The sequence below is a fragment of the Oncorhynchus tshawytscha genome, linkage group LG15, assembly GCF_018296145.1.
Source record: "Oncorhynchus tshawytscha isolate Ot180627B linkage group LG15, Otsh_v2.0, whole genome shotgun sequence".
Taxonomy (NCBI): domain Eukaryota; kingdom Metazoa; phylum Chordata; class Actinopteri; order Salmoniformes; family Salmonidae; genus Oncorhynchus; species Oncorhynchus tshawytscha.
The window spans coordinates 20,534,966-20,562,743 of NC_056443.1; the positions used below are offsets into that span (position 1 = coordinate 20,534,966).

The window sequence follows — 27,778 nt, forward strand, 5'->3', positions numbered from 1 at the left end:
AGGTCAACATTCTCTCCACCCAGAAAGACATGGGGATAGTGAGCCACAAGCGGCAGATAGTATAAAGGCAACGGAGCGAGGTACACATTTCACACTATAACAAGACAAAAGTGATCCATCTTTCTCAATCCTACATGCAGGCATGCACACATGAACCAAATATAGAAATACTCAGTGCGCTGCTGACGCATTAACACGCAGACAGTTGAAACGAAAAAGGGGTCAATCAATCTGGGTGATTGTAATTCAGTAAACACAATCCCTAACTAGCCTCAATACTTGTGTGAACATCTATCATGCTCAATGTTACATTGAGTATTACAATAAGTATTTAATGAGGGTAAGAAACAATTACACTAAGGAAATGGGGTTTCTTTCATTCTTAGTCATCCTTGTAAAAAGGCAGCAATATTGTGGGTGAATTTGAGTGGTGGAAAGGTATCCCGAACAGTACTTAATAAGTGTCTACGGTATGGATTCTAAAACACATTCAAGGTGGACATTAGCAGCAGTTCTAGTAGCAGATAAAATGGTGAAACTGAAACGTGAACCCTCTGCCTCGTGCAAAGCTACTGCTGAATGATCATGCAGTTGGTTTGTTGATCATTTTAGAAAAATAGTGCAAACTCAGAAGAAATCAACCAGTTCATCTCAAAAGACAGTTGATTTAATTGCCATTTTATTTCATATTTTCTATGTGGAAAGAACAAAACGCAGTTGAGAGAGGTAACCAAGACAGTAACATGAGCCACCAAGGGTTTCTGAGTCACACACACCCCCCGCCTGTCGACCGCCACCTTTAGGAACCGGACAACCATCTCGCTTATAGTTCCATCTCAAAACACTGTAATTTCTCCTTTGACCACAACGCACAGTCGACTGAACCCCTCCGCCCGTGACTGAATTGCAACAGTGTCGTGGTGCGGTTGTGCATCTGTGTAAGCCCGTGTGTGTATGGCTCTACTCATCCCTTTTGAAGCTGTGAGCATCACAGTCAGTCTGCCTGTCTCCTCCCCCAGCCACGACCACATGGACCATTCTAGAAGGGTGAAACAACGTGGCTCGCCTTCAACCCGTCTACCTCCCTTCCCTCGTGGTCGTCGTGGCATGCGCGTTCAGACCGCGATTCTGCAGTTCACCCAGGCATTAGTAAGTGTGGCTGGAAGCTAGAGCGCCGTGCGACCCTACCTCTCTATTCCACACTGCTAGTGGGCCATGAGAAAACGAGGCACTAAAATTCTCATTTGTTTAAAGTCTAAATCGATCCATATATCATCAAGTCCTTAACCTCTCATTGTTTGTCGGTCAGTCGGTCTGTCAGGATGTATAGGGACAGCCCTGGAAACTAGTGTCGAGCATGGGAGACGGGAAGTGATGCAACACTTCCTCCTACCCCGCCCGGCCAAAAGAGCGGCCTCGCCTGCCTTTGTGACCTCACCACCGACCCAGGGCTATGTTCCAAGAATTCTGTGTTCCCCCCGATTTTAATCCTGTGGTTGCCAGCTCTCTCAACTGTGCACACATACGTACAAACACAATCTCTCACACACACACACACACAGCCCAAACACTGTCCAGTCCACTCTCACTGAGGACAAGCGCCTTGAATTTTTTTGTTTGGCACCAGACTTTCTGGCCAGTCACTCGTTCCCTTGTTTTCTGTCCTACCACAGTTAACACCTCTACACTCTTAACTCCCATTCCCTCACTACTGGTCTGTTCTCTGAGCAAAAATAAAAGAAAAACCTCTTTCCTGTGACACAAAACTCAACAATGAACTTTTTCAAATTCAAGGCACAATGTCTATCAATAATCACATCGGTCTGTCCGTCATCACCAACCGACATTTAGGCCAGGGTACGTAGCACTCCTGACACTTGTTCTTCACCGCTTGGACTCATCCACCTATCCCTCCCTTTCTCCAGCTGGCATCTATTCTCCTCTCAACTTTTAGAGACGCTTCTGTTTGAATGGGAGAGCGACCACAAGTCCAAACCAGTAATAACATTTAAAAAAAAATTGTCTCGTCCTGTTTTCTGAGATTCAGTTCTCTTTTAAATCAAGTCATATCCACCAGCCCTTTTGGCAACCTAGTTGTATTTTAAAATAAGCACTAAGTACTGATAGATAGGATAACATACACCGTTACGTGTGTTTAAGTAAGATGCGACTGTCGTTTTTTTGTACTTTTTCTCTCCCCCCTCTCACTCAAAGTATGAATCCGGTATTTTGTTGTTTTTCACTCATCTGTTTTAAGGTTTAAGTAAATGCAAGCAGGGACAGAGTTTGCCATGAAGTCTTGCTCTAGACCTGGGTTTTTAGGGGGTGGGACCTAGTCCTCTACGAGACGCCGTTGACCAGGGTCTCGCTGGGCGTGGCCATGCCGTTGCTAGGGGAACGCTTGGAGGGCACCATGCGCTCGTCCTTCTTGGCGCTGCTCCCGTTCTCCTGGGGGAACAGCAGAGGAGGGGAAACTGTCAGTTTAACAAGTTGCTATAAGCTGGTATTTTCTACGGTGTGTGTGTGTGTGTGTGTGTGTGTGTACTTTAGGCTCGGAAGCAGCAAGTGTCTCCTGGGGAAGGCTCTGTCGGCTCTGCGACTCGGCGCGGGATATGTAGTCTGCCACGGTCACTACAGACAAGAACCCAGAGAACAGTGATTTAAACAGGATATACTGTTTAATGACAAATCCAGCACAACACAGTGACGAATGAGACTAAGGAAGGATACGGTAGACTAGATCAGACTACCATTTTCCTCTAAGGTCTAGACTGACAACAGGGAGGGAGGTTTGGGACGTCTGACACACTGCTCACCCTCGGCTGGCTGTCTGTCACGGCTGGGGGATCCTCCCTCGGGGTGGTTGCCGCGGTTACGACGGCGGCGGCTCCTGTTGCGGCGCTGGGGTCGGCCCTCCTCATCTGATAAAGGAGAGAGAAAAAAAGAGGAAGTATGAGAGACGTAACTTCAACACTTCAACTTCAAACTAGTCACACAGCATAACTAACACTGGTACTCGACAAAATGACCCTCTCCAGACTTCCTACCCAGTCCGTTCTCGTTGGGTCCGACCTGGCTGTCTGACTCTGTGGCGGCGGCGTCCATCACGCTTGGCTCCTGGTCATTACGGCGACGGCGGGAGCGTCTCCTGCGGTCTACTCCTCCCACTCCCTCGCTGGTGTCCGTGTCGCCCTGCTCACTCTCACCCTCCAGCAGGGAGAACGGGTTGCTGTCCGGGTCCCTCAGCACTGGCCAGGAGAGAGGAGAGAAAGAAAGAGAGGCCTAGCATATCAAACTGTACCACCTTCCAGTCATAATGAAGGAAAACTTGGCCATTAGGTTTGACCCGAAACATCCCAGTATCACCAAGGACCAATTTGATTCATTAGAGCACACCGGAACAAAACATTTCTGTTACAGAACACTCAAAAGAGCATTTCTCATTGGACAAGGTCACAAAGTCCCTCCCAATTTCAGTTTGTTTTTACTTCTATATTTGGTGCACAATGAATACAACCCTGTACCCCATTTGGACTATTAATAAGCCTGCTGTATTGCACCATTAATAAGTCTGCTGTATTGCACCAATAATAAGCCTGCTGTATTGCACCAATAATAAGCCTGCTGTATTGCACCTGAGCTGATAGAGTTGGTAGTCCTTGAGGCGGGTCCTCCGCGACCCCGTCCGGTGTTGGATCCACGGCCCCTGCCACCCCGACGGGAACCCCTCTCATCTCCGCCCACGCCTCGGGGCCGCTGGTCGCGCTCGTTGAGGTCCTCTGACTCAGAAGCGTTGGACTGTTCAGAGTTAGTACCTGGAAAACAGAGTAAGGGGCAGCTAGAGACTAAACTTCAACTGACAATAGTATAGATTACAATAGTAAGTTAGCAGCTGTTTTGTTCTGACAGAGAAATGGAGTGAAATGAACAAATGGCGAGATGGGGATGAAGGCAGGAATGATGGAATGTGGAGTGTTTTGTACAAAACTGTAGTTTTTAGTCCCAAGTGTGTGTGGTGTACCAGTTGTCTCAGCAGAAAACCCATGAGAGAGAATACCAAATAAATAGTCAGACCAGTTGGTGTTCACTGCAGCAAAGCACGTTACCAAATCGTCATGTCGACTGACGGAGTGTAGCCTGCAAACACCAAGTTCACACAGAACCAAACTATCCACTTGTAGTCAAAATAATAATTTGCCGTTTTAGATGGAAGCGTGTGAGGATCGTTGGGTTGATTGTAAATGACTGTTTTATATCTTTACATTTTCTTAACATGAATAGATAGGCCTCTCCTGACTGATATGAAGTAGGTTGATATGGATGAAGGAGCATGGAGAAATCCCGGGTGATGGAGAACTACATCTTTGTGGAAGGGAGGGGGGCGAGAGTTCAGGGTACAAGCAGACACTGTTAAAAAGGTATGTACACAGCTGTACACCGTCGCTGAGTAAACATTTGAAACGCCACTCAAAGTTTAGCCTCGTGTATGATAAATATGTTTGTATATTGAGATATTGGTCTTATCAGATGATAGAATGCAGTTAGCAGTAAGGGATCATGGGAGTTGTAATCTCGTCTCACCATATCCAGAGTACTGGCTGTTGGAGGGCCTGCGTCCTCGTCCGCGGCCTCCGTAGGTGCGGGAGGTGTGGAGGTTGGTGGAGTTGCTGCTCTCGTCTGTGAGGTAGCCCTTTTCCCTGTCCCCGGGCCCGGTGCCCCCGACCCGACTAGGGGGAGCACGGTACCCCACCCCGATCTGACGGAGCTGCTCGTCAATCTGCAGCCGCTCCAGACGCAGCTGCTCCACTTCCTGTTAGAGACGGACATGTTAGGACATATATCATTAGGTATATTCCTATAGGGCAGAGAGACAGCGATACATGTTAGGACATATATCATTAGGTATATTCTTATAGGGCAGAGAGACAGCGATACATGTTAGGACATATATCATTAGGTATATTCCTATAGGGCAGAGAGACAGCGATACATGTTAGGACATATATCATTAGGTATATTCCTATAGGGCAGAGAGACAGCGATACATGTTAGGACATATATCATTAGGTATATTCCTATAGGGCAGAGAGACAGCGATACATGTTAGGACATATATCATTAGGTATATTCCTATAGGGCAGAGAGACAGCGATACATGTTAGGACATATATCATTAGGTATATTCCTATAGGGCAGAGAGACAGCGATACATGTTAGGACATATATCATTAGGTATATTCTTATAGGGCAGAGAGACAGCGATACATGTTAGGACATATATCATTAGGTATATTCCTATTGGGCAGAGAGACAGCGATACATGTTAGGACATATATCATTAGGTATATTCCTATAGGGCAGAGAGACAGCGATACATGTTAGGACATATATCATTAGGTATATCCCTATAGGGCAGAGAGACAGCGATACACAGCAGGACATATATCATTAGGTATATCCCTATAGGGCAGAGAGACAGCGATACACGTTAGGACATATATCATTAGGTATATCCCTATAGGGCAGAGAGACAGCGATACACGTTAGGACATATATCATTAGGTATATCCCTATAGGGCAGAGAGACAGCGGTACACGTTAGGACATAGTGCCTATAAAAAGTCTACACCCCCTTAAACTTTCTACATTTTGTTGCGTCATGAAGTGGGAATTAAATAGATTTAAATCGTTATATCAGTCGCTAGGCTTCCATCCAATTTGGCAGATTTTCATGCGAATATTCTCAAATCTGCGTAAAACAAAGCACATTATCCCACCAGAGATGTTTCCATCAGAGTTTTTGCGGATAAAAGGCTGTGTGTAATGACAGTGCACACAAATAACTTTTGCCATTCAATTCCCATGTACCGAATGAAAAATAAAAGTTAAATGGGTTTCCATCACATTTTCAACTCTGCCGGTTGCATTGCCAATGTGCCAACTCTGGTCTTGGCAAATGAACTCTAGCCAATAGCTTGCAGAAGCAGTGCGGGTAGGCTAACTACATTGAGATTATGGAGAAGAGCGATATTATTTGCATTTGTCAAACAGCAGCCAAGCATCGATCATCATGTCACCAGAATAAGACCCTCGATATTTGTTGGAAAGGAGGATCAAGCTCATCAGGAATACAGTGTAGATGTTGTTAATGACTATTGTAGCTGGAAACATCAGATTTAATGGAATATCTACATTCGGCACATTATCAGCAACCATCACTTCTGTGTTCCAATGGCACGTTGTGTTAGCTAATCCAAGTTTATCATTTTAAAAGGCTAATTGATAATGGGCCTCGGTACGCCTATGTAGATATTCCATAAGAAAATCTGCCGTTTCCAGCTACAGTAGTCATTTACAACATTAATGTCTACACTGTATTTCGGATCAACTTGATCCATAAAAAAAAATACAAAAATAAAAATGTTTTTCTTTTAAAAACAAGGAAATTTCTAAGTGCGCCAAACTTTTGAACGGTGTGAGTTTATATATATATATTTTTAAAAAATCACACACACACCGTAAATTTCTTATGAGCCCATAACCAACAATGCAGTAATTAAGAAATTTGCTAAATATTCTAAAAGGAAAAAGAGTAACAATAATGAGGATATATACAAGGGATACAGGTAGTCAATATGCAGGGAGACTGGTTAGTCAAGGTAATTAAGGTAATATGTAGGTAGGGGTAAAGTGGCTATGCATAGATAATAAAGAGGGTAGCAGCAGTGTATGTGAAGAGTGTGAAGGAATGAGAATGTCTGAGTGTGTGGCGTCAATATGTGTGTGTGTGGGTGTGTGTGTTGGAATGTCAGTGCATTTTGTGCGAGTGTGTGATTAGAGTTCAGTGAGTGTTCATCGAGCCTGCGCAAGAGTGTCAGTGCAAAAAACAAGGGGCTCAAGGCAAATAGTCCAGGTTGCCATTTGATTAACTGTTCAGTAGTCTTATGGCTTGGGGGGGTATAAGCTGTTCAGGAGCCTTTTTGTCCCAGACGTGGCGGTCTGGTACCGCTTGCCGTGTGGAAACAGAGCAGTTTGACTTCAGTGGCTGGAGCCTGACTATTTTTAGGGCCTTCCTTTGACACCGCCTGGTATAGAGGTCCTGAATGGCAGGAAACTCTGCCCAAGGGCAGTGTGGAGTGTAGTAGAGATGGCATCATCTGTAGATCTGTTGGGGTGGTATGCAAATTGGAGTAGGTCCAGGATTTCTGGGATGCTGGTGTTGATGTGAGCCATGACCAGCCTTTCAAAGCATTTCACCGCTACAGATGTGAGTGCTACAGGGTGGTAGTCATTTAGGCAGGTTACCTTAGTGTTCTTGGGCACAGGGACAATGGTGGTCTGCTTGAAACAAGTAGGCATTACAGATGGTAAGGGAGAGGTGGAAAATGTCAGTTGGTCAGCGCATGCTCGGAGTAAGCATCCAGGTAATCCGTCTGGCCCTACAGCCTTGTGAATGTTAACCTGTTTATAAAAAGGTCTTAAAGTGGTTGCTCCACTAAAAAAAGTTGTGATTATGCTGCGGTACTTAGAGGTCATTTGTGGTTTAGTACGGTACCCTGCATCACAACTTCATTGCTCCAGACCAGCGCAAGCGGGAGTTAGAGGACTGATTATGCTTTTGGGTCCCAAGGCACAACTGTGTCTCTGTAGTACTGTAGCCTACTCCTGACAGGTCACTTTGTACAGCGCCTTAGTGGCGCGGCAGTCTAAGACACCGAATCGCAGTGCAAGCTGTGTTGCTACAGAAGCTGGTTCAATACCTGTGCTGGCCTCGACTGGGAGACCCATGAGATGACTGCAGGTTTTTGGTTTCTCGTCCTCAAAATTCTAAATAAAAGCTGGGTTTATTTACAAATTAGTAACAATGTCAAGAAATACCCCCCCCTCAAGTTATTTGTAAAGTTATATTTTTTTAAACAGTGATTATTATTATTCATTATGAATGATATAAAAGGCCCTTGGATATTCTCACAGATCTATTATTACCCCTGTTATTAGCCAGGCAATATATATATAAGATATTGGTAATGGCACCCAAATGGCGCAAAATGGGATTGCTTGGCAGATCTCCAGCCTTATCCACTGAAATAGTGGTGGGCGCGCCTGAGGTACAAGGCATGGGGCAGGGGATGGGCCACAGAGCCACACACAGAAGACACACCTAGCCCATGAGGGAGGGGTGGGGGTGGGTAGACCCCCACTCCACCCCAATGGGTAGCATAGAGCAACACTTAAGGGGCATTGCACTAATAATGGTGCTGACTAGGCAAACGTTCCTGCTGTTCTTAGTGCCAGTCTGCACGTTCAAACTAAAACAATGTAACTAATAATGGCGTGAAAAACTCCCCTTAGATATTTATTCAGAGGGCAGATATGGTTAAATATTAAAAGCATTAGACCTCTCACTAAAGGCATAAGACAAGTTTTTTTTTTTAAATGACATGAAATGCACACATTTGTAAATCCCAAACTATGAAAGTAATTGGAAAGGTAGATACAAATGTTGTGACATTGTGGTTACAATAAAGAAAGCAAACAAAATGTAAACAAGATGCTGTGTTTTATTTACATTAGCGAGGGACAGCTGGTGGCATTTTGAAAACAGGTTTTCAAACACTTGTAGCCAGATTAGCAGGACACTACTCTTTATAGCCCGTCTACTGTAGGTGTGAAAGTCACCTTACCAGTACTCTTCACCCCGGCCCAAACTGCACCCATAACATTTACCATTCAAAAACGAGCTGTTTACCCCCCAAAAAAGGACATTGTCACCAAAGAGAACAGACATAGTTTTCATCAAGCCAGCTTCTTTTTATGGTGCTACCCGTTCCTAGGGTTAGTATTTTCAAGAGGACTTGAAAATTAGCCGGAACTGAGATCACCAGAACAAAAAAAAAAGGTATTTTGGTTTAAAAGCATTTTCTATACAAAAAAACAAACATGTATATTGCCTATCAATGTGGAGGCATACTGTGTAATAAAATCAAATAAAGGTTAAATAAAATAAAACATGTGAATGTGTTTTTGCAGAGAATACAACCATGCCGACAACCATCCGTGGAGATCAGTGGACAAAGGGCTGGACAACAGCCCGCACCGAGACAAAACACAAGGTTGCCAAAAAAGTGGTTAGTTTTGCTAGATTCTTAAAATGTGTACGCAGCATTAGTGTTGGAGTCAATTAATTCTTAATTGATCTACCGTTTCTATCATAGGCCACTGTAATCGATGGGGCTCAGGGGTGGTACCATTCTGCTCATCTGATGAAGGTGCACATGGATCAGATTCAAACTTTGAAGATGAGATCAAGTCATTGATGGCAGACCAGCAGAAAGAGAAACATTATCTGAGGGAAGAGATACGGGCGACAGCTGATGCATTGGTCCAGAGCGAGGCAGCATTGGTGGAGAATGACGCGTTGAAGAGGGCGAGGAACGAGAAAGTTACAATCCATGCCAGGCACACCTGTGAGCTCTGGAACTCAACCTCCGACAGGCAGAGTCAACATACCTGGTGGGTTCATCAGGTCATCCTGACATTTCCATTTCTCTTCTGACAACAGAACTTGACCAACTGCTCACTGGGCAGAGCAAGTGCCATCCGGACCATTATGCTGTTCTGCTATGTTTACTTGTCAGACTGCACAGTGGCCTGATAAGATATAAGCCACCTGCATTTGTTTAAATACTTTATTATCCAAATGTAAAAGCACATACTGTACAATACTGTATTTCTTCATTAGCATCTTTATAATAAAATGATAAAAATACTCATTCAAAATGCAGATGTTTATTAGTTATGAATCCATAAAATTACTATGGGAATAAATATCACAGAACGACAGGAATATTGGAACAAAGTTGTCTAATGAAGGTAAACTAATTTCAGTTTACTGGAAAATACTCTTTCAAACACACGGTCACGTTGTACAGCGCCATTATGGCTATTAGCAGGTAGCTGGTCAATAGACTTGCCTAGGAGGGTAAGGGGGAGAATTCTATTGTCAAATGTATTTCTTAGTTAGGCTGGCCGTACTACAACTAGGCGTGATTGGATTAAACTGAAATTGCAACCACCAGAAAAGATAAAACAAAAAAAGTATTATGCATCACATCTGACCGTGATTGGGAGTCCCAGAATGCGGTGCACAACTTGCCCGGCATTTATCTCCCTCTAAAAACAGAAATAAATGTTTTGGCCTTTACTCAGATTACAATCACTCACTTTCATCCCCCCCCCCCCAAACAAAATAACCTCCAAAGTATTGTTATATATTATCAAGTTGATGGCACAGTCCTATAGCCCAGCACCTACATAAAGCTGAGTGACTCACTCATTCATGGCTTTGGATCAAAATAAGTACCAACATTCTTTCTGATAGTCTTTAATAAATACATGTTTTGGTTATCCTGACCTGGACACCATGTACAGTATTATAATAGCCCATTATGGGTTATAAGCAGGACAATATACCTTTACCAACACCTCTCTGTATTTTGTTACTTTGTGGATGGAGCCTCCCGAGTGGCGCAGCGCAAAATGCGTTGCTACAGATGCAGGTTCGATACCCGTGCCGGCCACCACCGGGAGACCCATGAGGCGGCTTTTGGTTTTAAATTTAGAATCCTCTATATGTCATTATTGGCGGCGAGTCACGCCATATTTTCCAATATACTGAAGGCCTACCGTAAGTGACATGAGTCCCACTAGTTTTGAGTAATGTGCTGTTAAAAGTAGTCTTATTTATTTAAAGAGCATATTGAAGCAATAGCCTACAACTATTTTAGCACAGTTTCACACTGCGCTGGGGCAAGCATGGGCACTGGTCTTGATAAATCAATGAGAGATTTTTATTTTCACTGAATCTCCGTTTGGGTATTGGTTAGACAAAAATGGTGTATAAATGTTATGCTCTTAGTGTACCCTTTATTTAACTATGCAAGTCAGTTAAGAACAAATTCTTATTTACAAGGACAGCCTACTCCTTCCTCCTAGTTGGGGAATTGAACCCCGGTCTCCCGCATGCCTGCACGACACAGCATTCTTTAGCTAAATAGCCCAATACTGTAGCCTACTCCCTACGCTGCAACTTTTAAAGAACGAACCACTGTAAATCGGCTACGGAGAGTGTGATCACACAGTGGTCCTGGACAGCTGGTGCTCTGATGCAAGGTTCAGTGTTGCTTGCCTTGAAGAAAGCATAGAAAGAATTATGCCCGTCTGGTAGGCTCACATCACTGGACAGCTCGCAGCTGAGTTTCCCTTTGTAATCCGTAGAAGTTTGCAAGCCCTGCACATACGATGAACGTCTCAGCCGGTGTAGCAGGATTCAATATTAGTCCCATAGACGCTTTGCCTGTGATGGTTCGTCTGAGACATTTTACATTTTTTTGTAATTTTGCAGACGCTCTAATCCAGAGCGATTTAGTGTGCATACATTTTTGTACTGTCAAGTATTTGTCCCCCATGGGAATCGAACCCACAACCCTGGTGTTGCAAATGCAATGTTCTACCAACTGAGCCACATGCGAGACATGCATATGTATGCAACAACGCATGATTGTTGTCTGTGAAACACAGCAAAGGCCTACACTTTTTGGCCTAAATGCAAAGTCTTATGTTTGGGGCAAATCCAACATGTCACTGAGTAAATACTGCCTTATTTTCCAGCACAGTGGTGGCTGCATCATTGTATGGGTATGCCTAATATCAGCAAAGACAGGATAGTTTCTCAGGAAGAAAATAAGCAGGATGAAGCTTCGAACAGGCAAGATTCTAGAGGAAAACCTGCTTCAGTTTGCTTTACACCAGACACTGGGAGAGGAATTCACCTTTCAGCAGGACAATAACCTACAAAGCCAAATCTACACTGCAATTGCTTTCCAAATGAACGTTCCTGAGTGGTTGAGTTACAGTTTTGACCTAAATCAGACTGAAAATCTATTTCAAGACATGAAAATGGCTTTCTAGCCATGATCCAGCAATGTTACAGAGCTCGAAGAATTTCACCTAAAAATTAAAATGGGCAAATATCACACAATACAGGTGTGCAAAGCTCAGACTAACTCAAGAAAACACAGTTGGCAGTGATTTGAAGTGAGTTAACACATGCATTGCCTCAGGGGTGAATATTTATCTAATAAAGGTATTAGTTTTATTTTTCATTAATCCTTTAACACATTTGGAATTGTATTCCACTTGACATTACAGAGTATTGTGAAGATCGTTGACAAAATTACAATGAAATCCATTTCAATTCCACTTTGTAACAATAAAATGTGAATAAATCCAGGGGGTGGGGGTGTAGTCTTTCTATAGGCATTGTATGTAAGATTCCTATAGGGCAGAGGCCAAGGTACATGTTAAGTTAAAAAGCATATGTGTTGCTTAGAAGTGGAGTCGGAAGTTTACATACACTGAGGTTGGAATCATTAAAACTTATTTTCAACCACTCCACAAAATTCTTGTTAACAAACTATAGTTTTGGCAAGTCGGTCAGGACATCTACTTTGTGCATGACAAGTTATTTTTCCAACAATTGTTTACAGACAGATTATTTCTTTCAAACTTAGTGCCTGTTTTGCTTGACATCATGGGAAAATCTAAAGACATCAGCAGAGACCTCAGAACAAAAATTGGAGACCTCCACAAGTCTAGTTCATCCTTGGGAGCAATTTCCAAACGGCTGAATGTACCACATGCATCTGTACAAACAGTAGCACGCAAGTATAAACACCATGGGACCACGCAGCCGTCATACCGCTCGGGAAGGAGACAAGTTCTGTCTCATAGAGATGAACATACTTTGGTGCGAAAGGTGCAAATCAATCCCAGAACAGCAAAGGACCTTGTGAAGATGCTGGGGGAAACAGGTACAAAAGTATCTATATCCACAGTAAAACGAGTCCTACATCGACAACCTGAGAGGCCGCTCAGCAAGGAAGAAGCCACGCTCCAAAACTGCCATAAAAAAGCCAGACTACAGTTTGCAACTGCACATGGGGACAAAGATCGTACTTTTTGGAGAAATGTCCTCTGGTCTGATGAAACAAAAACAGAACAGTTTGGCCATAATGAACATAATTATGTTTGGAGAAAATAGGGGGAGGCTTGCAAGCCGAAGAACACCATCCCAACTAGAGGTCGACCGATTCATCAGAATGGCGAATTAATTGGGGCCGATTTCAAGTTCTCATAACAATCGGAAATCTGTATTTTTGGACACCGATTTTGATTTATAAAATATATATATATATTTATTTATTTAACTAGGCAAGTTAGTTAAGAACACTCTTATTTTCAATGACGGCCTAGGACCGGTGGGTTAAACTGCCTTGTTCGGGGGCAGGACGACAGTTTCACCTTGTCAGCTCGGGGGATCCAATCTTGCAACCTTACAGTTAACTAGTCCAATGCAATAACGACCTGCCTCTCTCTCGTTGCACTCCACAAGGAGACTGCCTGTTACGCGAATGCAGTAAGCCAAAGTTGCTATCTAGCATTAAACTTATCTTATAAAAAACAATCAATCATAATCACTAGTTAACTACACATGGTTGATGATATTACTTGATATTATCTAGCGTGTCCTGCGTTGCATATAATCTGACTGAGCATACAAGTACCTAAGTATCTAAGTATCTGACTGAGCAGTGGTATGCAGATGCAGGCGCGTAAACATTCATTCAAACAGCACTTCCGTGAGTTTTGCCAGCAGCTCTTCGTTGTGCGTCAAGCATTGCGCTGTTCATTACTTCAAGCCTATCAACTCCCGAGATGAGGCTGGTGTAACCTGTAACCGAAGTGAAATGGCTAGCTAGTTAGCGCGCACTAATAGCGTTTCAAACGTCACTCGCTCTGAGCCTTGGGATGGTTGTTTCCCTTGCTCTGCATGGGTAATGCTGCGTCGATGGTGGCTGTTGTCGTTGTGTTGCTGGTTCGAGCCCAGGGAGGAGCGAGGAGAGGGGCGGAAGCTATACTGTTACACTGGCAATACTAAAGTGCCTATAAGAACATCTAATAGTCAACGGTATATGAAATACAAATGGAAAAGAGGGAAATAGTCCTATAATAACTACAACCTAAAACTTCTTACCTGGGAATATTGAAGACTCATGTTAAAAGGAACCACCAGCTTTCATATGTTCTCATGTTCTGAGCAAGGAACTTAAACGTTAGCTTTCTTACATGGCACATATCGCACTTTTACTTTCTTTCCAACACTTTGTTTTTGCATTATTTAAACCAATTTGAACATGTTTCATTATTTACTTGAGGCTAAATTGATTTTATTGACGTATTATATTAAGTTTAAATAAGTGTTCATTCAGTATTTTTGTAATTGTCATTTTTACAAATACATTAAAAAAATCTGCCGATTAATCGGTATTGGCATTTTTGGTCCTCCAATAATCAGTATCGGTAACGTCATTGAAAAATCATATTCGGTCGACCTCTAATCCCAACCGTGAAGCACGGGGGTGGCAGAATCATGTTATGGGGGTGCTTTGCTGCAGGAGGGACTGGTGCACTTCACAAAATAGATGACATCATGAGGGAGGAAAATTGTGGATATATTAAAGCAACATCAAGACATCAGTCAGAAAATTAAAGCTTGGTTGCAAATGGGTCTTCCAAATGGACAATGACCCCAAACATACTTCCAAAGTTGTGGCTAAATGGCTTAAGGACACCAAAGTCAAGATATTGGAGTGGCCATCACAAAGCCCTGACCTCAATCCTATAGAAAATTTGTGGGCAGAACTGAAAAAGTGTGTGCGAGCAAGGAGGTCAACACTCCTGACTCAGTTACACCAGCTCTGTCAGGAGGAATGGGCCAAAATTCACCAAACTTATTGTGGGAAGCTTGTGGAAGGCTACCCGAAACGTTTGACCCAAGTTAAACAATTTAAAGGGAATGCTTCCAAATACTAACTGAGTGTATATGTAAACTTCTGACCCACTGGAAATGAAAGAAATAAAAGCTGAAATAAATCACTACTATATTTCTGACATTTCACATTCTTAAAAATAAGTGGTGATCCTAACTGACCTAAAACAGGGAATTTTAACTCGGATTAATTGTCAGGAATTGTGAAAAACTGAGTTTAAATGTATTTGGCTAAGGTGTATGTAAACGTCTGACTTTGACTATGTGGACTAGCAAACATTTATATGATTTGGTTATTTATTTAGCAACATAATGGGACCCACCCATACTTATGGGCCCTGCTCAAAAGTAGTACACTATAAAAAGGGAATAGGGTGCCATTTGGGATGCACATTCAGTGGGGAAAACCCCATCACTGCAGAGTTGACACAGCCTTAAGTCATGTGACTTTACCATGTGCAGCAGTTTGATGTGATTTCCCAGTGGTTTTGTGAAATAAGCCATGTAAGAGCCAAACACTAAGTTCTGCAGTGTGTACAAGGGGGTGGTCAGTTTAGGCGTTTTAGGGATTGGGCTAAAGTACAGACAGCAGTTTACTGGGAACTTTTGGTTAGGTGAGGTGGTTGAGGGTGGAAGGGTTGGAGGGTGTCACTTCAGAATGCGACAGCTGTCGCCACTGAGCCTTGTGTGAGGTGGCTGACTGTGGGTGAGGGGGTGCAAGGATGAGTAGAGGGTGTGTTATTTTTGGAGGCTAGGGTCCAGATATCCTGTAATCTACACCCCTACCCCTCGTCCCAACCCTGAGTAGGGGGCTATTTTTAAAAGCACAGGGTAAGGGCAAAATGGAGCCACTCTCAGCAGCTTTCACATGAGGTAGGTGGAAGAGGGTGGGACAGGTGACCAATTTGGAATGATCTGACACCTCCACCTTCTACACACTGCATCTACTCCCCTCTCCCCATACAGAAGTGGTGGTGTGTAGAATACACAGAAGAACACCAACCAGTGTAAGACAACGTCTTCCATGAATGTCCACACAAGAATAGCTAGACTAGAACTTGCCCCGGATTCAGGGTCAGATATTTTTTCCATTCCCTTTAACGGTTATGGTTAGGGGGGGTTGGGTAATCTGATCCTAAATCTGTGGGTAATGGGAACTCCTACCATGCATCTATATACTGGCCATTGGCCCACAGTACATATGTATGTATGTAAGCATGTATAAAAAATACACAGGCATATAGGGTCAATATATATATCTTAACGTGTCGTAACAGAGAGGGGTCCAATGTTTAATTGACATGAGCAGAGGTCAGGCCTGAGAGCGGCAGTGATCTCTCCCCTCTGTGTGTGTGCGCCTCACCTGTAGGTAGGCCACATGGTACTCCAGTAGGGCCTGGGCGTTGCTGATGTTCTCTTTAGTTCCCACAAAGACAAAGGGGACCATGCCCTGGAGAGAAGGACAGTGTAAGAGAGTGGACTGGTAGACTGTTACGCTTCATTATACATTTAGAGGTGGACATTTGGACACATTTTTGCATTTCCATAAGGGCCAAATAACTGGTGTCTTTAAATTGATGTAGAAATACATAGAGGTTTCTCTTTGAAGGGACATTTTTTTTTAAATAAAGTGGGGGAAAGCACACTGAACAACAGTGATATACACCAACCGATGGAGTGGGCCCAAGCAACCCCTCCTAGAATGGGTAATGTACAGTACAGACATGCAGCGGAAACTGAAATGGGACAACTGACAGCGGCGACAGACCAAGCCTATGGATTGCAAAATTCCATTCACCTCTTGTTTAGGGGCAGTGTCTTCTCTGCCAGCCCCCTGCTTGCCTACCTCCTCACGGGGAAGCTTTTTGTCATTGTCCCCCTCGATCCGGACCCGCACCACCCCCGACTTGTCCACAATCTCCTGGATGACTTTGCCGTTCTTGCCGATCACTTTTCCTGGGAGAGGAGAGAGAGAGGAAGAAGAGGGGGCATTTGGAGACCAAAGATTAGCTGGATGAATCCGTAAACATGGGCACCCTCATAGATATCATCCTGACCAACTTGCCCTCTAGTTTATATCAAATTATAAAAGATGCCACAATTCAGACAATCATTGTTTCTCAGTACATGTGTATGCAGGAACTTTCCTGATTGACTAAATCATGGGGGTGGGGCGTCACTCACCTACAAGGTTCCTTGGCACCTGGAAGTAGTCTTCTTTGAACTCCAGGAAAACCCTGGCCAGCTTCACCGCTTCTGGGGTCTGCAACGCAAACACAACATCAATCCAACCTGCCATTAAACACATACAGAGAGAGATAAAGGCTGACAGCCTGCCACACACACGCTGACACACACCAAGACCCCACTCTCACCACAACATACCCACCCACCTCTCCGTAGATCCTGAAGGTGCAGCTCTCCTCCTCCAGTTCGATGGCGGTGACACCAGGCACCTTCCTGGCCTGCTGGATGTTGGCACCGTGGGAGCCAATGGCCAGACCCATCAGGTCTTCCCTTACCTTCACCTCTTCCTGGTACGCGGACGCCAGCTGCTTACTTGTCTGGGGGACAAGGACAATAGGGTGTCTGTCTACATGTTGATGGCCAGTCTCCAAGTTACATTCTCATGCGTGTTTGATTCTAACTGAATGAACATGGGGGGGGGAGTGTGTGTGTGTATACCTCAAGGTGTTTAGTGGCTTCTTCGTTGCGGGACATGAGCATGAGCTTGGTACGGATGCTGCGGAAGTGCATGTCGCTCAGGAGAGCAGCACGCTTCACTGTTGTCTCATTTGTTGACTAGAGAAAGTAGAAGTGTTAGTCTGAGAAAGCTGGTTAAAGAAGAAGAAAAAGGGACATTACTAAAAACGCTAGCCTTGTAGCACTGCTCTCAGAGTAGGAGAGCTGATCTAGGATCAGGTCCCCCCAGTCCATATAATTGCCTAATAATGAACTAAAAAGGGCAAACTGATCCTAGATCACTAAGCTTCTCAGAGTAGGAGTGCTGAATACAGGCCCTGGAAGCAGTAGTGGCTGTGATACTGACCAGCACGATGAGCTCGTGTGAGGCTGCACTGTAGAAGATGCAGTTGGCTCCAATGGCTTTCCTGAAGTCTTTATGGATGTTGTCGTTCGCACAGCTGTTGGTAAAAAAAGAAAGAAAAAATAACTTGGGTCAAACCACAGTTATTCACAACAACAGTGCACTATGTTGCTACTGTGAGAGGCTGCTGGCCTGCCCAAAAGACAGCTCAAAGACAAAGCTCCAATGACAACATTTCGATGTCTAAACAAGAAACCCTTCACAAATAGCACCCTATTCCCTACATAGTGCACCATGTTACGGAAGTAGCCTTTCAATAAATAGGGAGCCAATTCAGGTGCAGCCAATGTACTCCAATGACTAGTGGAGTAACATGTTGCCTCTGGTTGTTCAATCTGAGTAGTGCTACAGCGCCACCCCAGTGGTGAGGATGGTGTAGTGCACTGCCGGGGTCAGAGGTCAAACACTCACATGTTCCGTAGGTCTTCTGGGATGGCGATGGGGACCTTGTGGAAGGAGTTTCGGGAGGAAGGGCTGTTGGGGTTGACGGGCCGGATGCGTTCGTGCGTGACGATCTCGTTGTATGTGGCGTCGCACGCTGCGTACTCGATAACGTAGAACTAAAGGGTTCAAATAGAGAGACAAAAGTTCTCAGAGATGGCGAAATTGCAAGAGAAAGAAAATATTTAATGAATAGAAATAGACCCAGATGAATATAAAATATGGGTAAAATAACAAGGATCATAAAAAAAAAAGTATATTTTACACAGAGCTCCACCATAAACCTTTATTAATAACCAACGTTTCAATCCTGCAAGGATTTTCGTCAGATCATTTCAAATAACAAGGGTTTTCAGAGATTGAGAAATGGCAAGAGAAATAATGTGTGCCGAATAATAATAATGGGGACTATAGTGTGTTAGGCTAGATGAGGTACTTCTACCAAACTACCTAGGGAGCAAACAGAGCAAACAATCAAACAGCCCAAAATACGTAAATTATTCATTCCACACAAGACAACTCACATTGAATATTCATAGGGCTTTGGGTCAAGGTTAATCAGAAATGGCACTTCTCTTTAAAAATGTAATTCAGCTAAGGTTTTATTCATGTGATAAATTAACCAATAGTCATTTTCTTAGTCCCTTCTGACAGAGCGAGGGCAAGAGAACGAGCGCGAGAGAGAGAGCGAGAGAGATGGAACTCCACACAAAGCACAAACCACACAAAGCTGACATTCCAAACCTTTATCACTGATCAAACGTGTGGTCAAATCCAGCATCAAGCCTCACTAACGCCGTCCGCATGCTTCCCATTCTAAACAGTTTGTGCATATATTATGACGACAATGTGACGTTTCTGTTCGTTTTGGTCGCCGGCAAGGTTTTTGGGGGAACTGCTAATAATACTAGGTAAATTTCATATTCACAAATGCAAATGGTCTAATTCAAAACCAAACTTTATAAATGAACTTAAACAATATGGCACTACTTTAACTAAAATGAAAAACAAACATTTTTCTCTAGCCAAGCGGAAGTTCGGAGCCAAAGTCCACACTCCATTGGTCATTAGTAGGGATTCTTCAATTAAGTGTTTGTTGTCATTCAACGATACTCGTTTTCATGCACATTGACAAATAGGCTACAGCGCCAAACATCTTGGACGCAAAATTGCACGACTTAGATCCCCTCTGCAAAATTATAAAAATGTACAACAGATTTCTTAAATCATCTAAGATCAATTCTGAAAACTTTGAAGAAGCATTGACTGGCTACGGCTTCTTAAGACGAACAAGCAGTTCCATTGCCGCCTTCTCGTTTTCCAAGCAAAGGTTGTTTTTTTTAAAGAATGCGAGTGCACTCGTTCTGTTGGCCTAGCCGAGTTCGGTACAGTGTCAGCCAAACTGAAGCATTCGGAAGCCTTAACACCCCCCAGTCACATTCTACTGACCCAGGATCAGTCTGCCTGTCTGGAAGACAAAGTGGTTGCGTCCCAATTATTTATTTATTTACATTTTAAAAAATAAATAAAAATGTAAGTGTCATTTGGGACTCCGTTTGCCAGACAGGGAATAGTGTTTAATGTTAGTCGCTAAATTCCTAAATCAACCCTCGGCCCTTACTCAATAGCCAAGCCAGAAGATCTGAGAGGATTGGATAGGTATATAATAATATAAAACTTTTTTTTTAAGGTAGTTGCTTCAGTTTTCCTTCTCAAAGACTAGGTGGGATCTACAGAAGTGCTAGGGGTCAATAAGGAATGTAGAATCTGTGTGTAGTCTAGGTGACCCTACAGTACGTGACTGCCTGCTTTAAACAAGCTATGTGCTTCCTGCTGCATTAGTTATCCCAATTAGCCTACATTAGAGTGCTGTGTGTGGGTCTATACAAGGGATGACTGAGGGGTATCCCGTAGTGGACGGAGCGTGTGTGTAAAACGCTGATGCAACACACAACATGCACATGACATTGCACAAATGACTACTTGGACTGATCAAGAAAATTTAAAAAGGGGACAATTTAGCAACAATACACCAAAGTCTTGGTTGAGATACGGGGATGTTCATCACCTCTTCACACGAGTGAGACCCGACCACGTTGCATGCAAGCACACAGAATTGTTTTTAAAAATCACACGCAGTGCCCCCCCCCTACCGACCCCATGCCGGCCCCAGCGTGCACCCGACCCCTAACTCACCAGTCCCTGACTCACCTCTCCCTTCATCATTCTCACCCGGGCCAGCCACCAGCCACATGGCTCCTGCTCATTGGCCCTCGAGTACACCTGTTGGAGGGGTAGACAGGAGATGATTATAAAAGGACATACAGGTGTTTATACCTGCTCGGGTTGCAAAACTCCAGTAACTCGCAGGTTTTACTGAAATTCTGGATTTCCTGATCATTTCATCCTGCTTAAGGATGACCCAGAGCAATGATACCAGAACAATTACAAGAAGAGGGGAAACTTTCTGAAATCTACCATGTAACATTAACCAAACAGGTCAGGCAAAATATTTAGTAAAGTGATTATGTAATGATATGATAAACAGTGAGATGGAGTGTCTCTCCATGGCGATGATGATTAGAGTGCTGCTGTGCTGAAGAATGGAATCCTAGCTGGCTAATCATGTCTAAATTGGACTGTGGTTAATCCGTCTCCACATCGCTCTGCCGTAGTGAACAGGACTCTGGGTAATCTCTGGACTGGCTGGGACCCGGGCTCATGGGTAGTAATCTCCAGCTATGAATGGAATCACGACGGAGGAAGCAAACTAAACCACTGATAGCGATATGGATTAATGTGTGGTATGGAATGCTTTATGACATCACATGTGGGTAGGGTCAGTGCTATCCGGGATCCTTGAGACATCCCCACCCTTACTTAAACTTAACCATTTTAAAAATGTCAACTTTAATGGGGTAGGGACATCCCAAGTATCCGAATAGCACGGAGCGTGTGGGCAATGGACTAAACAGGAGGTAGAAACCAACCAAGGAAGGAGTTTCCACTGTTTTTCTGGTCAGGTCACACAGTGAGGAACAACTCCTGGCCCTCAAAAAATGATGAGGGGAATTAGGTTGCAAAATTCCAGAAACATTCCCAAAATTCCCAGGTTTTCTCAGAAATCCCAGGTGGAAGATTCCTGGAATGTTTCTGGAATCTGTTTTGCAACCCTAGTGGGAGATAGTGGGATCTGGAGAATTTGGGGACATAACATGAGCGGGCAGACGTACCTCCACCTCCTCTCCCTCACCGATGTCCTTGTTGTAGTCGGCTGGGGGCGGCAGCCGAACGTCACTGAAGGGCAGCTGTCTCTCTGGTTGCCAGCTTTTTTTGGGGGGGAGAGAGAGAGAGATGGCAGCGATGTGGAGAGAGCGAGGGAGACAGATGGGGAAGGGGGAAACAAACACCTTTTAGTTACAACAGTAGGAGGAACATCAGCTGACCCCCCCCCCCTCTTCCTGTCATGTGATTTATGAAAGTTCACCTCCTGTCCAACACTTTATATTACATTGACAGACATCGCGACACCAGTTCGGTCCAGAATAAAGTCAGTGTGTGATAGAGCAGGCTGATGGAGGAGCTATAGGAGGACGAGCTCATCGCAATGGCTGGAATGATACCAAACAAACACATGGAAACAATGTGTTAGTTCCATTGATTCCATTCCAGCCATTACAATGAGCAAGTCCTCCTATAGCTCCTTCCACCAGCCGCCTCTGGTGTGTGCGCATGTGTAGCGGAAACTTCCCGGAACACAGACCCTAATGAAAGTACCATAAAGAAACAGGAGCGAGACCCAAAAGCGTGTCAACCCCGAACATAACTAAAGCTTAATAGTCATTCTGCCTGAAGCAGTGTTCTCTAGCTGACAGACAAATCACTTGGTGACAGGCAGTCAGTGGGGGCCAGGAAGTGAGATGAATGAGCGTTTACAAGAAGGGGAAAGCCATAAACCTAATAGAGTTACTGGATTACATATGGTAATGATCCTAAGACATCACCTATAATGTACATTAGATCATTTATCTACGGGAAGACTGTGTGGGTGAGAATCAAGCATCATATAAAAAACTAGGATATCCGGTAGGTAGTAGCGTGTCCTTTTACATAAAACACTCCAAATGAGAGCTCAGTCTAAAAACAGTTCAACCTACTGGCTTCAGATTCACAGAAAGATATTTATGTCAAATGTGAAGGGGTTCATCATAGTTGTATTTAGGGATGAAACGGTTACCGTTTTAGTTTTTATGAATAAAATAAATAGCTGCGAAAAGGGGGCAACACTTCAAATCTCTTGAGTCATTTTCATGACCACCACCTACTACTTTATAGCGAATACAAGGTAATTTAACTTTTAGCTCAATGCATGATGTGGGGACTTTGGAAAGGGGGAAAATGTTATGGTTTGTCTGTAACTTACTAATAGCTTGTCTAATGTAAACTGAAGCTTTCAGTGTTACCTACTCCTGTAAAAACACTACACGTTCTGCTGCTGTATGTGTCTGCAGTCTATTTGCCCATTGCACACAATAACACGCTACGTAGTCGTCCCCCTACCTAACATATTTTGTTCATTTAATATCTGGCAGACGTCGACTTGGTTTTAAAGTGTTCCAACAGGAAAAACACTCTAGACTCCTGTATTTATGTCAATTGTTGGGCTCATTGCAATTTGTGTTGTTATTTTAAATGTCAACACTGCACATTGGATTTGTTTACATATGGTTGTATTGTTCTCACGTGCACATTGCTTTACCTGTGTTGTTTTTATATGCACATTTGATTTGCTTACTTTTTTTATTTTACCTTTATTTAACCAGGCAAGTCAGTTAAGAACAAATGATTATTTTCAATGGCGGCCTAGGAACAGTGGGTTAACTGCCTTGTTCTGGGGCAGAACGACATTTTTACCTTGTCAGCTCGGGGATTTGATCTTGCAACCTTCCGGTTACTTGTCCTACGCTCTAAACACTAGGCTACCTGCCGCCCCAACTTAAGGTTGTGTTCATTAAAAATCTGCACTTGGGAAACTTTTACCTCTCATGGCCACATGGTGCCATCTTTAAAGTTATTATTTTAATGTTTACGCACAAAAAAAGTGCATAGTGATTCTAATTTGATTGGTCGTCTTTCAATATAGAATTGTGAAATTATTTCAGTGTGTATCAGTACACTTAGAATATTTCCAGCACATTTGAACAATACCGCGATAATACTGATAAGCATAAATTGTCACTATAATCGTGATATGAAATTTAAACACTGTTTCATCTCCAGTTGTAATATAGGCTAGCTAGCCAATATAATGTAAAGGTCAACCCTATTTTGAAGTCAGTGGTTCAAATATGAAGGAGAATGGTGTCAAGGAGCAGTAGCCAGCAGTCTCATAGAAAGCAAGGCTTTTCATTCATTCACGTAGTATCTCACAACCAGCTACTCCTACACTTCCACAAGGCAAGAGGACAGGAGGGAGGGAGGTTGTTGGAACGGCAGAGCCATCCCAAGAATGGCAGGGGCCACTGTCCAGCCCCCCTGCCTGCATACCATAGGGAACTATATTTAGCAGGGGACTATATTTATTTACAGAGTCAACTAGAGAAAGAGGAACAGGGGGTAGGAGGAGGGTGGCTAGTGAGATGGGATGGAACAGGACAGGGGATATGAGTTCCAGAAAGAAGGGGGGGGGACTATAAAGGTTTTGTGGACAGCTGTGTCCGGACCACAGGTGGTTCTGAAACGGGGATTTCAGGACAGTAAAACTAGGCCAAAGAACTGGGGGAGAGTGATGACTTGAGCAGAGTGGCTAGACTGGTGATAGTGTGCAACTCGGACAGATCTTCCATGAGTCAGTAACCACACAAGCAGAGGGTCATCTCTACACGTTATGTCACGAAAGAGAATGAAAACTTACTTGTTTTCGAATACTATTGTGAGTGAGTCTTCGTGGACATCTTTGATGAACCCCTGAAAAAGAAGAGAGAAACCCCAAACGTTATGTTAGGCAAACATCTACCCAACTGACTGATGGGAGGGCAGAGGGACTAATGGGTAGACTCATAACCCATGAAAGAACTATGACTGTTACTGAAAAGACTGTGTAGCCATCTTGGGGACAGGGAAATATGACTGAAACTCTGGATGTGTGAGAGCTCTGGGGATGTGGCAAAAAAACAGAATTATCTTGACAGCAGTAGACAGTCCTGCTGTGCTGGACATCTCTCATTTCAATGTAATAAATGTGGCTTTGCGTGTTGTCAGAGGGTAAAAACAGGTCTGACTACATGGGTATCAAAAGCGCACACGACCGTGCCCACTGGAGAAAGTAATGCGATACCATATCCTTGATCAACAACCATTACGAGACCCCCTCGCCCAAATCTGTTCCTCATCCATCACAGTCAGCCATTAACAGATCTATCACAGTGGCATAAACTCTCCATCAGGGTGGGAGTAGAGCAGAGACATGGGGGGTTGCCACGGTGCTCAGTGTTACACTGCCTTATATGGGGCCGATGTCGCTGGCAGTGGCACTAGGGCCTGAATGGGAGTGTCAGAGCTGAGGTGAGGGAGTTTCACCTGCTGGAAATGAAAGGGCCGGCACTTCCCAGGAAAACCTGCTTAGATTTCAGGAGGCAGTCTGAGCGAGCATTAGGCTAAGTATGAAAGCCCTCAGCATTAGATTCCCTCATATTACACAATCTCACAGTAACTTCACAGCTCTGCTGCCACATTCTCAGGCCCCAGAGAGATGGCCAAAGAGCCAGATGGAAGCCAGATTGAACTGCAATGTCACAACACAAACAGTCACCATTTGTGTCGCTGTCACGCAAACTGCAGGCATGGGCACAGACTGGATAGGTAGTACCTACCACAGAGGAAAAACACTGTCCTGATAGCTGCTGTGATGGAAGAAAGGAGGTAGGCCTAATAGCTATATTCCATGACAGGGCCTACTGAAGTAGCCACGTGTTGTGTGATGTAGTGAACAGTGTTCCATTCTACTATCAGGTCAAGGGTCAGGCAAGCCATTTGGCATGGCAGTCATGGTCACATGACCCCAGGAGAGCACAGAGGTTAGAGTGGTCATTCACGGCCGTACAGTGATGTCACTCCTTCTCCAGCCACGTGCTGTTCCAGGAGGACTAGAACTCCCCACATGCCCAAAGAGGGTCTCCTCTGGGGGTGCCAGGTCTGCGTAGAGTGGGGGTGCCAGGTCTATACCCCTGACATTACTGGTATAGCAGGATATTCCTTTTGGCATCTGTGTATGGGTTACTGTAACCGTGCAGAAAGGGCAGCGCTGAAGGGGATTGTAGTTTGTGTGTGTTGCGCATGTGCAAGACATCAGGCATGTCTTCTTCACCTAAATTATCCAACCAATCTGGTTCCTCTGGAAATCATAATCACACCTTTAGAATACACAGGGAGAACTTGTTCTCAACTAGCTTACCTGGTTAAAAAGGTGAAATATAAATAAATAAAATCTGAACAAGAGTGAGGAGAGAAATAAGCGTGAATGGCCAGAGTGCAAAACTGTCAGCCAGTAAACAGAACAGGTGAGAGGGAGAGGAGTGTAAAAATAGTCTAAATCACGAGTCAATGAGAGGGGAGAGTGGAGCTAGAGAAGAGACCGGAAAAAGTGAGGAAACAAATGAGACGGGGCTAAACAAAAGAGGTAGAGAATGACAGAATGGAAAGATGAGGAAAAGAGGGATAGGAAGAGAGCATGGAAAGGGGGAGGACTATGGTGTTGACTGACTGGCGGAGTGTTGAGATTAGGATAATCTGTTCTACCAACACCTGATTCAGTCCCTCAGTCAGTGTCAGCCCTGGGCCATTCAACTCATAGCAAATCACTAGGGCCTATTCAACTGTCTGCCAGTACACACACACACACACACACACTCTTACACTACAGCAACCATTTGGCACAGACATTGAATCAAGTAATTTGACTCAATTTGAAGAGTCACTAAATAAAATGACTGAAATCGTTGACTTCCCCTTGTTGTGTCACGTATGGTTATTAAGCCATTGTGGTGTGATGATTTTTTTGGAAACAGTCATGTGACTGACTGACTGACTGCCTGACTAACTAAGTAAGTAATTTGATTCACTGAAATAATGAAGGCTGACTCAGCCCACTCCTTGGAAAGAGAATTGAAGGGGGGGTTATTGCTCGGGATAAACCGGGAGAGCAAACAAACAGATCGATATTTCATTAGGTATCACCATTTCAGATGTGGCATCATTCTCCAACCCACATTCTCGCCAATTTGAGAGGTTAGCTAGCATTCCAACCAAAGAAAGGAGTGCCCGGGAAGATGTTAGGTGATGCCAGACTAGGTAGCTAACTGGCTAACGTTGGCTAACTGAACAGCCCGAACAGAAAACATAGTTAAGACATTTGGAATTTAGCTAACAAAAACAGGCCACAAGCGTTCACCAATGGCAAACCCTGACGAAGTAGAAATCTATGAATAGGGACCTTATCATTTGATGTTGGGCCTACTCAATGAATGATGCGACCCGAATCTGCCAACTAACAACTAAGATGAACTCACTACCTACCTAGCTACTCTAGTTAAAACAAAACAATGTCGACTGATTCATATCTGTGGTTGTTTAACGTTAACGCATGACTAACCTAATTACACCGGTCATTTCCTTTACCTTGTAGAAGGCCCCGTTCGAGCCGCGAACCTCCACCGCCAACCCGTCCATAGTAGTCGGTAGGTCCCCACGACTAGTCTTTTCTGAAGCCGCTACGACTCCGTGCGGTTCCGGTACCACCCCCAGCTTCCCTGCCGCTGGCCCGTCGCCGCTCTCCAACCGTTTGTGGATTTCCAGTGTTTCGGGTGGTGGAGGGAGAGGGGTGAAGGGGCTGGGGAGTTGGGTGTTGATGGGATCAACAGATATCGTCTCCAGCGGTCAACTTGACGTTTGCTCACACTAGTTAGCAAACTATCGATAGCTTTGTTAGCTGGCGTGCAACGGCACAATCAAGGTGCTGTCCTGCGTTGAGACGGGGACCACGGCAGTCAAGTTGCAATGTGCTTCAAAGCTAGTAAACTAATGATGTTAGCTATCGCTAATTACCTAAGTTAGCTATCACCAACACCTTGATTCCGTCACTTGCGGGGATGTTAAAACAGGCATACAAATGCAGCAGTCGATGTAATGTTTTTGTATAAAGTCGTCAAAAGGGATTCCTTTATTTTATATTGAAGTACAATTTTGCTAGGAAGACTCCTCCCGATAAAAACGTATGTGGTGCACTATCGCCCGGCAACTCCTTTTACTCCAACCGCCCGTCCCCTCAAACGCACGCCGAGTTA

At 44.1% G+C, this 27,778-nt stretch overlaps 1 protein-coding gene across 4 annotated transcripts; it reads right to left on the bottom strand.

The window, feature by feature from the left end:
- Positions 1–657: 657 nt before the first annotated feature.
- On the bottom strand, positions 658–27,778 carry fxr2 (fragile X mental retardation, autosomal homolog 2). Of its 4 annotated transcripts, none has more exons than XM_024373579.2 (17): positions 27,114–27,778; positions 24,352–24,404; positions 21,671–21,764; positions 20,649–20,720; positions 18,408–18,556; positions 17,940–18,033; positions 17,576–17,692; positions 17,284–17,454; positions 17,075–17,153; positions 16,737–16,846; positions 16,254–16,340; positions 4,582–4,810; positions 3,636–3,815; positions 3,048–3,248; positions 2,817–2,921; positions 2,546–2,631; positions 658–2,448 (listed from the first exon to the last, which is right to left on the bottom strand). In XM_024373579.2, the coding sequence occupies exons 1-17, from the start codon at positions 27,162–27,164 to the stop codon at positions 2,341–2,343; spliced, it is 1,986 nt and encodes a 661-aa protein (XP_024229347.2). In that variant the 5' UTR covers positions 27,165–27,778; the 3' UTR covers positions 658–2,340. The 4 variants fall into 4 exon arrangements, with proteins under 4 accessions (XP_024229347.2, XP_042154209.1, XP_042154210.1 ...); XM_042298275.1 differs by having other exon boundaries at positions 16,689–16,846; XM_042298276.1 differs by having other exon boundaries at positions 20,634–20,720.

Excerpts from the sequence above, each read along its gene's own strand:
- fxr2 (XM_042298274.1), bottom strand. The coding sequence starts at position 27,164 with ATGGACGGGTTGGCGGTGGAGGTTCGCGGCTCGAACGGGGCCTTCTAC. Across the intron at positions 21,765-24,351 it reads ACAATAGTATTCGAAAACAA|CTGGCAACCAGAGAGACAGC; the intron begins GTAAGTTTTCAT and ends CCCCAAAAAAAG. Across the intron at positions 4,811-16,253 it reads ACCATGTGGCCTACCTACAG|GAAGTGGAGCAGCTGCGTCT; the intron begins GTGAGGCGCACA and ends CGTCTCTAACAG.